General features: G+C 37.8%; 1 protein-coding gene across 3 annotated transcripts in view; it reads right to left on the reverse strand.

Moving 5' to 3' along the window:
- Positions 1–967: 967 nt before the first annotated feature.
- Positions 968–12845, reverse strand: part of prkdc (protein kinase, DNA-activated, catalytic subunit) — a 68242-nt gene continuing 56364 nt past the window's right edge. For 2 of the 3 annotated variants that reach the window (XM_058060908.1, XM_058060910.1), the window contains exons 74-86: positions 12588–12799; positions 10617–10704; positions 10039–10182; positions 9603–9810; positions 9429–9496; positions 7165–7385; positions 7006–7098; positions 6851–6940; positions 5265–5336; positions 4971–5172; positions 3407–3595; positions 3200–3339; positions 969–1532 (exon numbers count right to left, since the gene is read on the reverse strand). In XM_058060908.1, coding sequence (XP_057916891.1) covers positions 1328–1532; positions 3200–3339; positions 3407–3595; positions 4971–5172; positions 5265–5336; positions 6851–6940; positions 7006–7098; positions 7165–7385; positions 9429–9496; positions 9603–9810; positions 10039–10182; positions 10617–10704; positions 12588–12799 — 1932 coding nt within the window. In that variant the 3' untranslated portion in view covers positions 969–1327. Of the gene's footprint in view, positions 1533–3199; positions 3340–3406; positions 3596–4970; positions 5173–5264; positions 5337–6850; positions 6941–7005; positions 7099–7164; positions 7386–9428; positions 9497–9602; positions 9811–10038; positions 10183–10616; positions 10705–12587; positions 12800–12845 lie in introns of all 3 variants that reach the window. The other variant, XM_058060909.1, reaches the window with a different exon arrangement.

Raw genomic sequence — 12845 nt, forward strand, 5'->3', positions numbered from 1 at the left:
GGTCACTGACTCGAGTTGATGAAGAGTTTAGTGTCACCGACTCGCAAGTGGATGAAGAGTCGAGCGTCGCCGACTCGTGAGTTGACGAAGAGGCGAGTCACCGAGTTTCACCGACTCACAAGTTGAAGAGTCGCGCATCATCGACTCACAAGGGTCGAGTTTCACCGACTCACGAGTTGAGGAATACTCAAGTCGAGTATTGCCGACTCGCAAGTTGACAAAGTCGAGCGTCACCAACTCACGAGTTGATAAAAAGTCGAGCGTCGCCGACTTGCAAGTTGATGAAGAGTCGAGCGTCGCCGACTCGCAAGTGGATGAAGAGTTGAGTGTCACCGACTCACGAGTTGATGAAGAGTTGAGCGTCACCGACTCATGAGTTGATGAAGAGTTGAGTTTCACTGACTCACAAGTTGAAGAGTCGCGCATCACCGACTCACAAGTTGATGAAGAGTCGAGTTTCACTGACTCACGAGTTGAGGAATACTCAAGTCGAGTGTCTCCGACTCGCGAGTTGACAAAGAGTCGAGCGTTGCCGACTTGTAAGTTGATGAAGAGTCGAGCGTCGCCGACTCGCGAGTTGATGAAGAATCGAGCGTCACCAACTCACGAGTTGACAAAAAGTCGAGCGTCACCGACTCTCGACTTGAAGAGTCGAGTGTCGCCGACTCGCAAGTTGAGGAATACTCAAGTCGAGTGTCGCTCGACTTTTTGTCAACTCGCGAGTTGATGAAGACTCGAGCGTCGCCGACTCCCGAGTTGATGAAGAGTTGAGCGTCGCCGACTCACGAGTTGATGAAGAGTCGAGCGTCGCCGACTCGCGAGTTGATGAAGAGTCGAGCGTCGCCGACTCACGAGTTGACAAAAAGTCGAGCGTCACCGACTCGCAAGTTGATGGAAGAGTCGAGCGTCACAGACTCGCGACTTGAAGAGTCGATCGTCGCCGACTCGCGACTTGATGAAGAGTCGAGCGTCGCCGACTAGCGAGTTGATGAAGAGTCGAGCGTCACCAACTCGCGACTTGAAGAGTCGAGCGTCGCCGACTCGCAAGTTGAGGAATACTCAAGTCGAGTGTCGCTGACTCGCGAGTTGACAAAAAGTCGAGCGTCGCCGACTCGCGAGTTGATGAAGTGGGAATTGTGTAAGCGGAGACGCCATTGTTCACTGTTGAACATTTATTCTTAACCATAATTAACATGCATTTCAACATTCCCATCAAAATAGTGCAATTATTCCGGAATTTCTAACCTAAAACTCCATCAAATTCCAAACCAACGTGTGTGATGATGATGATGATGACGATGATGTGTTTTTGCGACCTACTGTACCATCAGAACCAGGGCTCCCAGCCGGCCCAGACTCTGCCCAGCACGTTGTGGTCCGTGGCCTGGTCCAGCAGACAGTCCACCTGTTTCTCCACCGTGAGACCGGCAGGCGGGAGCGCCGCACGAATGTTGTGATCCGCCGTCCCCAAAGCCACCGACTGCAAGCCCTGGAAGGCGGAGTCCTTCTCAAAGCCCAGCTTCAGCTCCTCGCTGTTGGGGAATAGAACGTTGGATTACAGTCTAGTAGGACAACGATGGAAGGAGAACAAAAGTTGGTGGAGGATTTTAGTAGCATCGACTGGAATTAATAAAAAAAAACGAAAAAATTGTCACTGGGAAAATGATGTTGCTGTAATGACAATAATGTCAAAATATTATGGAAATAAAGTCAGAATTACAAAAAGAAAATCTACAGGAAGAAATGTGAAAATGGAAAAAACAGCTGTAATTTTAAAGTCAAAATATTCAGAGAAAAAAAATATATAAATAAAAAAATATTCTGAGGAAAAATAATATATATTTTTAACTGACAAAAACAAAAAGAGTAGTCATTTTTGGAAAATTAGGTTGTCGAAAATATTATGTTATGAGAATAATGTCAAAAATATTACCGGAATATTACAGGAAGAAAGGTGAAAATGTAAAAAACAAAAAATAAAAAAGGGAAAAAAACAGCTGTAATTTTTCAAAAATAAAGTCAAAATATTCAGAGAAAAAAAATTGTATTCTTTAAAACAAGTCAACATTTTAAGCAAACACGTAATATTCTGATGAAAAATAATATATATTTTTAACTGACAAAAACAAAAAAAGTAGTCATTTTTGGAAAATTAGGTTGTCGAAAATTATGTTATGAGAATAATGTCAAAAATATTACCGGAATATTACAGGAAGAAAGATGAAAATGTAAAAAGCAAAAAATAAAAAAGGGAAAAAAACAGCTGTAATTTTTCAAAAATAAAGTCAAAATATTCAGAGAAAAAAATTTTTATTCTTTAAAAAAAGTCAACATTTTAAGCAAACACGTAATATTCTGAGGAAAAATAATATATATTTTTAACTGACAAAAACAAAAAAAGTAGTCATTTTTGGAAAATTAGGTTGTCGAAAATTATATGTTATGAGAATAATGTCAAAATATTACCGTAAGAAAATGTAAAAAACAAAAAATAAAAAAGGGAAAAAAACAGCTGTAATTTTTCAAAAATAAAGTCAAAATATTCAAAGAAAAAATTTGTATTCTTAAAAAAATTTTTTTTAAAAACATTTCAAGCAAAATAAACGCGTAATATTCAGAGGGAAAATAATATATTTTTAACACCGACAAAAACAAAAAACAAAATTAGGTTGCTACAAATAATATGTTATGATAATATTCTCATAACCTCATAATTACAAAATCCAAAATATACAGGAACGTGAAACAGTTGGGAAATGGAACCTGTAAAAAAATAAAATTTAAGAAAAAAAAATTCTACATTTTAAGCAAATATACCCGTAATATTGTGAGGTAAAATAATTTAGTACCATAGAATAATTTTTTTTTTTTATTAACTGAAAAAAAAAACAACAAAAAAAATGGAAAATAGGTTGCTGATAATGTTATGTTTTGAGAGTAATGTCAAAATATTACAAAAATAAAATCAAAGAAAATAAATAAAAAAAGAAAAGAAAGAGAAATAAAAGAAATAAAAGAAAGAAAATAAAGAAAAAAAAATACAGGAAGAAAGGTGAAAGTCGAAAAATAAAATTAATAATTTTATGAGCGTACAGTCAAAATATTGAGAAAAAGGTCATTCTAAGGGTAAAAAAAGTCAATATTTTAAGCAGATAAGCTCGTAATATTTATCGTAGCCTACCCGGTTAGCGTAGCCTACCTGGTTATCGTGGCCGGATTTGCACCCTCCAGCTTTCGTCTGGCAAAGCTGACCTTCTGCAGAGGATACCAGTTGATCTCTTTGGTGTCCACGCTCTCCGTCCAGGTGCCGCCCTTCTTCAGCTGTTTCATCTCAAAGTTCTGCGAGGACGGCAGACATGGCAGCCAATGACGGAGGAGAACCAGAGCGGCGTTCAAAGACCCGTACCTTCCAGTCCAGCGATGGTTCCTTGACAAAGACGTCCATGGTGTTGAGCAGCAAGTCCGGCTCGTTCCTGTACGCTCGTAGGGAGTGTACCATGACGCTCTGGATCAGACCCGACTCCTTCAAGGGTTGCATCAGATTCAAAAACTGTCTGGTCAGCCGGAAAGGCATGAGCTCGGGCACGGGGAGGAACTGTGGGGGGGAATGAAGAACCATGAACATCCAACACCATGCTAACCTTTTAGGCCATCATCTGGATCTGGATTTGGATCCAGATTCTCACCAATCTGGTCCTGGCCCAAAAACAACTCGTGTTTCCGCTTCCTGCCCTTCACAGCCCGGGAGTTTCACTGACACACTGGTGCTCGTTCACTGACTCACATGTTGAGAAAGACTCGGGTTTCACCGACTCACGAGTTGAGGAAGACTCAAGTCGAGTGTCGCCGACTTGCAAGTTGATGAAGAGTCAAGCGTTGCCGACTCACGAGTTGACGAAGACTCGAGTGTCGCTGACTCACTACTTGATAAAGAGTCAAGTGTCACCGACTCAAGAGTTGATGAAGACTCGAGTGTCGAAGACTTGCTACTTGAAGAGTCGAGGGTCACTGACTTGAGTTGATGAAGAGTTTAGCGTCACCGACTCACGAGTTGAAGAAGACTCGAATGTCACCGACTCGCAACAAGAAGACTCAAGTGTCATCGACTCGCGAGTTGAAGAAGACTCGGGTGTCGCCGACTCACGAGTTGTCGAACAGGCAAGTGTTGCTGACTCGCTACTTGATGAAGAGTCAAGTGTCACCGACTCAAGAGTTGATGAAGACTCGAGTGTCGAAGACTTGCTACTTGATGAAGAGTCGAGGGTCACTGACTCGCGGTATGAAGAGTTTAGTGTCACCGACTCACGAGTTGATGAAGACTCGAGTGTCGCCGACTCGCGAGTTGAAGAAGACTTGAGTGTCGGAGTTTCACCGACTCATGAGTTGATGAGTCGAGTGTCACCGAGTTTCATCGACTCGCGAGTTGATGACGAGTCTAGTTTCACCGACTCGCGAGTTGATGACGAGTCTAGTTTCACCGACTCGCGAGTTGATGACGAGTCTAGTTTCACCGACTCGCGAGTTGATGACGAGTCTAGTTTCACCGACTCGCGAGTTGATGACGAGTCTAGTTTCACCGACTCACGAGTTGATGACGAGTCTAGTTTCACCGACTCGCGAGTTGATGACAATTCGAGTGTCGCCGACTTGCAAGTTGATGAAGAGTCAAGCGTCGCCGACTCACGAGTTGACGAAGACTCAAGTCGAGTGTCGCCGACTTGCAAGTTGATGAAGATTCGCGCGTCACCGAATGACCAGTTGACGAAGAGTCGAGTTTCACCGACTCACAGGTGCTCAACAAAGACCAGTTTCACCGACTCACCGCTTGAGGACAACTCAAGTTTCCCCGAATCCCGAGCGTGAGACGAAGACTTGAGTTCCACTAAATCCCAAGTTGATGCAAACAACTTTTAGTGACTAACGAGAGTACTGAACGACGACAGCTGTAGTACTGCAGTACTCTACAGTACCTGCGTGGCGGACCCGAAGGCGTGACCAAAGTCGATGCCGATCATGCCTCCCGTTTCCGTGTTGATCATGAAGTTGGAGAGATGGCGGTCGCCGATGCCGAGCACCCAGTGGCTGACGCACAGCAAAGCGTGGGAGCTGATGAAGTGCGAGCGCAAGGATAGAAAAGCCTCGGGACTGTTGCACATCTTTAGAAAAGCTCTCCTGAAAATAAAGCAAAAAAAAAATAACTCTGTAGTAGTACTGTAGTTTTATCCCGACCCCCCCCCCCCCCAAAAAAAAAAAAAAAAACTTACTTGAGTAGATCACCAGGCACAAACTGCAACACTTTGGAAAAGTTATTGATGGCGTCAGCACGTTTTGCTTTGCTGCCAAACAATAAAAGTCAGAATTACAAAAAGAAAATCTACAGGAAGAAATGTGAAAATGTAAAAAAAAAAAACAAAACTGCTGTAATTTTACAAAAATAAAGTCAAAATATACAGAGAAAAAAAAAACATTTATTCTTTAAAAAACAGTCAACATTTTAAGCAAACACATAATATTCTGAGGAAAAAATAATATATTTTAACTGACAAAAAAAAAAAAGTTGTATTCTTTTTTTAAAAATTAGGTTGCTGCAAATGATGTTACGATAATAATCTCAAAATATTATGGAAATAAAGTCAGAATTACAAGAAGAAAAAGAAATGTGAAAATGTAAAAAAAACAAACAGCTGTAATTAAAAAAAACAAAATGAAAATATTCAGAGAAAAAAAATTGTATTTTTTTAAAAAAAAGTCAACATTTTAAGAAAATAAACACGTAATATTCCTTTAAAAAATGACTCAACATTTTAAGCAAATAAACCTGTAATATTCTGAGGAAAAATATATTTTAACTGACAAAAACAAAAAAAGTTGAAGAAAAAGAAATGTGAAAATGTAAAAAAAAAACCCCAGCTGTAAAAAAAAATAAAGTGAAAATATTCAGAGAAAAAAAAATTGTATTCTTTAAAAAAAAAAGTCAACATTTTAAGAAAATAAACCCGTAATATTCTGAGGAAAAATACATTTTAACTGACAAAAACAAAAAAAAGTTGTATTTTTTTTGAAAAATTAGGTTGCTGCAAATGATATGTTACGACAATAATCGCAAAATATTATGGAAATAAAGTCATAATTACAAAATCCAAAATATACAGGAAGAAGGGTGAAACAGTTGAGAAATGGAACTTGTAAAAAATAAAGTGAAAATATTAAGAGAAAACAAAATTTAAGGAAAAAAATTCTACATTTTAAGAAAATATACCCATAATATTCTGACTGAAAATAATATTTTAGTACCATAGAATATTTTTTTTTTACTGAAAAAAAAACACAAAAAAGGTGGAAGGAAGAAAGGTGAAAGTCGAAAAATAAAATTAATAATTTTATGAGCGTACAGTCAAAATATTGAGAAAAAGGTCATTCTAAGGGTAAAAAAAGCAAAATATTTTAAGCAGATAAGCTCGTAATATTATTAAGAAAAATAATATTTTAGTAGCATAGTAAAAAAAACTACAGGAAGAAAGGTGAAAGTCAAAAAATAAAATTAATAATTTTATGAGCGTACAGTCAAAATATTGAGAAAAAGGTCATTCTAAGGGTAGAAAAAGCAAAATATTTTAAGCAGATAAGCTCGTAATATTATGAAGAAAAATAATATTTTAGTAGCATAGCATTTTTCAAAACAGAAAAACAAAGTTTTTTTTTTTTTAATTGTATAAAATTAGCCATAAAATGATGTCAAACTATTTGGTCGGGAGAGTTTTTGTTGGATGGGATCGTAATCGTAGCCTACCCGGTAATCGTAGCCTAGTACATGTAGTAGTAATAAATGTAGTAGTGTCATGGTACTTACATGTACGACAGAACGTAAAGTTTTGTGATGTGGACGTCCGATTTTGGCGGCGCAAACGTGGACAGCCACTTGTTGTACATGTCAACAGACCTTTAAGCAGGAAATATATTAGAATGAAGTACTTTTCATATAAATACACTTTAAAAAATACTCACCTGGCTGCCCTGAGGGACTCCTCGTCAGTCATGGTGGCTGAGAGAAACTCCTTTAGGGTGCACGTGTTCTCCATCCACTCAATCAGACCAATTCTGTAAGTATTATTTGTTATATTACATAAATATAGTACTTGAAGAAAATACATGAGTACCCAATACCGTGTATTTATGGGGATGACTTGGTAGGTTCGGAGTTGAAGGCCCCGGTTAGCACAGGCGGAGTCTTGGTTCAGTAAAATATTCATGACGGCAAAAAGCTGCTCGATACGCTGATCCTGACGGAGGTCCTCGCCGCCCTTGACCAGGAAAGGGTGGTCACGCTCGTCGTCCCCACGGATGATCAGACGTTTCGGACGGCGAAGGGACGACATCACCTTTACCTGCGGGAAAGGAATTCGGAAACAAAAGTGGTACACAAAACTCGGATCGGTTTGAGATTAATCAATATGGATAATATAAAAAAACAATATAGTGCAGTCGGTCAGACATTTTTGATGATTTTGACAGATTTATCAAGCCGCACAGAATATTGTGTTCTTGGGACCGATAGAAATTATATAAAAAGATTAGACTCATCTTTCATGAGGAAAAATTTTAAGCAAATAAACAAGCAATAAAACTTAATAAAAATAAGAAAATCTACAAGAAGAAATGTGAAAATGTAAAAAAAAAAAAACATCTGTAATTTTACAAAAATAAAGCAAAAATATTCAGAGAAAAAAAAAATTCTTTTAAAAAAAAGTCAACATTTTAAGCAAATACACGTAATTTCTGAGGAAAAATATTTTTAATTCTGACAAAAAAACAAAAAAATTAGGTTGTTGAAAATGATATGTTATGAGAATAATGTCAAAATATTACAGAAATGTAGTCCTGTACTACAGGAAGAAAGGTGAAAGAAAAAAAAACAGCTGTAGTTTTACAAAAGTAAAGTCAGAATATTTGTATCGAAAAAAAAAAAAAATTCTAAAAAAAAATCATAAAAAAAACATTTCAAGCAAATAAACCTGTAATATTCTGAGGAAAAAATAATATATTTTTCATTCTGACAAAAACCAAAAGAGAAAATTAGGTTGTTGAAAATGATATGTTATGAGAATGATGTCAAAATATTACAGAAATGTAGTCCTGTACTACAGGAAGAAAGGTGAAAGTAAAAAAAAAAAAAAACAGCTGTAATTTTACAAAAGTAAAGTCAGAATATTTGTATCGAAAAAAATTTGTATTCTAAAAATAATAATTAAAAAAAAGAATTCAAGCAAATAAACCTGTAATATTCTGAGGAAAAATAATATATTTTTAACTCTGACAAAAACAAAAAAAAAGTTGCTGCAAATGATATGTTATGAGAATAAGCTCAAAATATTTTGGAAATAAAGTCATAATTACAAAATCCTAAATATACAGGAACATGAAACAGTTGGGAAATGGAACCTGTAAAAAATAGTGAAAATATTAAGAGAAAACAAAATTTAAGAAATTTAAGAATTTAAGAAAAAAAACATTTTTTACATTACAGCAGATACGTATACCCATAATAAATTTTTTTTTTAAATTATTAAAAAAAAAACCAAACTATATTAGGAAAGCAGGAAGTGAACAAATGCAACAGTTACTGATTGTAAAAGTACCAGATGGAGGGGTAGGATTTAATAAGCTTTGCTTCTTCCTACTCCTTTTGGACATGTGGAACTGTGAACTGATTATGTGATGCATTCAATTGTAATCTGATGCATGTTCAAATGAAATTAAACCATTACCGTTACCATGGATGCTAAAGCCCTCACAAAAAAAAAAAACAACAAAAAAATCGGCAACAGTGTTTCATTTACATACCTGACTTATATATTAACCAAGCTACAGCGGTATTATTATTGTAGCAACTAACATGTAAAAGCATATTTATCTGGCGAGCTAACACGACGGCTCGCTAAGCGCTAGTCTCCGCGTCAATCGCAGAAAATTTTGCTACAAAGACTAAAGATGCTCGTTTGCTGAGAGAATTTTTTATTTTTTTTTTACCTGAGGACCGGAGCACATATCTTAAGTGTTGTCGCTTGTATCTATGGAACTAGCATAAGCATATGTAAAAATACGGCGAGGATAAAACGTTTCGGTAGCGTTTTAAATCATCAAAATACGGCAAGAGTATTTGACGCATGTATACGAAACCGTGAAAACATCGAAAACGGGATGTACATTAAATGATGATGTAAATTATGTACATTATTAGCTAGCTCGTATTAACTTGTTTTCTCGTGTTATACTGCACAGAAATACGTGTTAATTTTTCACATAATGATTGCGGATTTTAGCTTTTAGCTTCCTGGTTGTTGCTGAGATTTGGCTTAAAACTGCACCGAACATGTTCTCTTCTATTGTGGAGTTGCATCATCACCTCTTAAAAGGCTTTCAATACATACCCTCTCGTCAAAGCCCGTTATTTTGGCATGATATTCCGGTAAAGGTTTGGATCTGCCGTCATACTGACCTAAAAAGACAAAATACCGGCAACAAGTTCAACGTAGAGAACCGAAAACCGTCATCCCCTTAAAGGATGCCGACTATGTGCGATTGATAGATTTTGTTGTACTGACCAGGGATCTCCAGCTCGTTCCTGAACGCATCGGCCTGGAACGCACTCAGCCATGGTGAGTACTCCTTCAGGTTGCCGGGTTCCTTCTGGTACCCCTGCATGGACCTAGCTAGGTCATCCACCTTGCGTAGAAAGTTCTTGTCTTTCCTTTTCTCAAACAGCTTGGTGCCTTTATCTCCCAGTAAACTTTGCACATCTTTGGCAAATTTCTGAAAAATAAATATCATTAGGGTTAGACTTTCAGCCATATTTATAAACAGCATATTATCATACATAATAGACTTTATTTCAATTGTATAATAAAGATCCTTTGGATGTTAATTTTACTTTTTTTTGTTTAAGACCAAGCAAAAAAATGTGCGGTATGAGTAATTTAGATAAAAAAAATGCAAACAAACAAGCATATAATTTATATAGAAAAGAAATAAATTACAAACTTGGATAAATTTCTTGCGAAATGTCCCATGTCCGTCTTTTTTGCAATCCCCGAGCGAAGAATGCATCTCGTTGTACAAGTTCTTCATTTTCTCCTTGTCCAAGTCTGGTTTTTCCATTTCGTTTTTTACATTTTCCCACCAATCCTGCATGGACAAAATGACCAAAAAAATTTATTTTAAAAAACCCACACTAATTACCATATTTTCCGGACTATAAGTCGCAGTTATTTTTCACAGGTTGGCTGTTCCTGCGACTTATACTCCAGAGCGACTTATAAATGAAAAAAATATATATAAAATTATAAAATTGCACTTCTGGTTGGATGCTAACTGCATTTTGTTGCCCTGTACCAGTGACATGAGCAATAACAAAGTTGAATCTAATCGTTTGACGTGCGGTTCGAAAGAAAGGGTCTTTTGTAAAAGGGAAATTGTGTTCCATTCAGGTTGTCATTGTTTTCATTGTCCAACTTATACTCCGGAGCGACTTATAGTCCAGAAAATATGGTATATATTTAAAAAAAAAAAAAAAAAAAAAACAGATGCATGGATGAAAAAAAAAGGGGAGTGGAACTTACCCTAAAAATCATATCAGGATTTGTAAGCTGCTGCAGCGCATCCACAAAGTTCTTCACGGCTCCTCCTTTATCCAACATGCTCATGATCCTGGTGATACAATATTAGCATCATCTCTCTACAACAGTGGTACTCGACTGCTTTGGGCTGTGGGACAACTCAACTCAATTTAACTTTTAACTCAAACATCACAAATATCTTAGAATCAGCGCTAATAATAATAATAATAATATAGGGCAGCCCTACAGACAACAACCATAATAATAACTAGAAAATTCCAGCAAATGGCTACCATGCTAGCACCTAGCAAGAACGCCTCAAGTACCAAAAAGGTTGATGCAGTCCCATCGTGTCCCCACATCAAGCCATGTGTCTATTTGCCTTTAGACATTAGTAAATTAGCTTAAATGCTAACATGCTAACGGCTACCAAGCTAGCACCTAGCAAGACAGCCTCGGGTCCCGAAAAGTTTGGGGCAGTCCCATAGTGTCCCCACATCATGCCACGTGTGTATTTGCCTTTAGACATGAGTTAATTAGCTTAAATGCTAACATGCTAACAGTCATCATGCTAGCACCTAGCAAGAGGGCCTCAAGTTTAGAAAGTGCCAAGGTTGTCCTATAACTTCCCTACATCATGCCATGAGTGTATTTGCCTTTAGACATGAGTAAATTATCTTAAATGCTAACATGCTAACAGTCATCATGCTAGCATCTAACAAGAGGGCCTCAAGTTTAGAAAGTGCCAAGGTTGTCCTATAACTTCCCTACATCATGCCATGAGTGTATTTGCCTTTAGACATGAGTAAATTAGCTTAAATGCTAACATGCTAACAGTCATCATGCTAGCACCTAGCAAGAGGGCCTCAAGTTTAGAAAGTGCCAAGGTTGTCCTATAACTTCCCTACATCATGCCATGTGTGTATTTGCCTTTAGACATGTGTAAATTAGCTTAAATGCTAACATGCTAACAGTCATCATGCTAGCACCTAGCAAGAGGGCCTCAAGTTTAGAAAGTGCCAAGGTTGTCCTATAACTTCCCTACATCATGCCATGAGTGTATTTGCCTTTAGACATGAGTAAATTAGCTTAAATGCTAACATGCTAACAGTCATCATGCTAGCACCTAGCAAGAGGGCCTCAAGTTTAGAAAGTGCCAAGGTTGTCCTATAACTTCCCTACATCATGCCATGTGTGTATTTGCCTTTAGACATGTGTAAATTAGCTTAAATGCTAACATGCTAACAGTCATCATGCTAGCACCTAGCAAGAGGGCCTCAAGTTTAGAAAGTGCCAAGGTTGTCCTATAACTTCCCTACATCATGCCATGAGTGTATTTGCCTTTAGACATGAGTAAATTAGCTTAAATGCTAACATGCTAACAGTCATCATGCTAGCACCTAGCAAGAGGGCCTCAAGTTTAGAAAGTGCCAAGGTTGTCCTATAACTTCCCTACATCATGCCATGTGTGTATTTGCCTTTAGACATGAGTGAATTAGCTTAAATGCTAACATGCTAGCAATTAGCATTTAGCCACAGAGAGAGTTGAGAAGTTTATCTAAAAAAATGAGCCGTAAATCATGGCCGTATGGCTGAGCTACAAGGCTGTGAAAAGTCTGTAAATTCTCGTTTTCTCTGGAATGTGGCTGTTCTAAAAATAGAACAGGTGTACCTAATCTAGTGGCCCATTTTTGAACGTTTTGGTTTATAGCGTCGCCATAGTTACACAAAACGTTCCAAAAAATAAATACCGCTGTAGTCCCGAGCGTCACGATTCCGGCGGTGTAACATGTGTGGGGGTCCTTCTTGCGGTTTTGGCCTCATTACGCGCACAAAAATGTGAAGATTACGATATAATAATAGCTAAACACCACAAGGAATAACAATATGGGCTTGCAACCCATACCCCATAGACTATGGGGCTTGCATTACTGAGCAAGCCCATAATAAAATGATATTTTGTTGTTATATTACCTGTTGACAAACTCTTGCTGCCGAAATCCCGTCGCCGAGTCCTCAAAGTGAAAACTCTCGCTGCTGATCATTAAAGCGTAAACCAGAGCTTGGGGGTAACATTGGGCGATCTGCTCCACACAATGCTGCACGGCCACAGCTTCAGGCTTGTCCAAAAGGGCCACCATCTGACTGATCCAACCAATCAGCATCCAACAGGGGACCGACGTCAGCTACAACACAAACAAAAAACACATTTTAACCACCAGTGACAAAGTG

The sequence above is a fragment of the Doryrhamphus excisus genome, chromosome 21 (genome assembly GCF_030265055.1).
Source record: "Doryrhamphus excisus isolate RoL2022-K1 chromosome 21, RoL_Dexc_1.0, whole genome shotgun sequence".
NCBI classification, from domain to species: Eukaryota; Metazoa; Chordata; class Actinopteri; order Syngnathiformes; family Syngnathidae; genus Doryrhamphus; species Doryrhamphus excisus.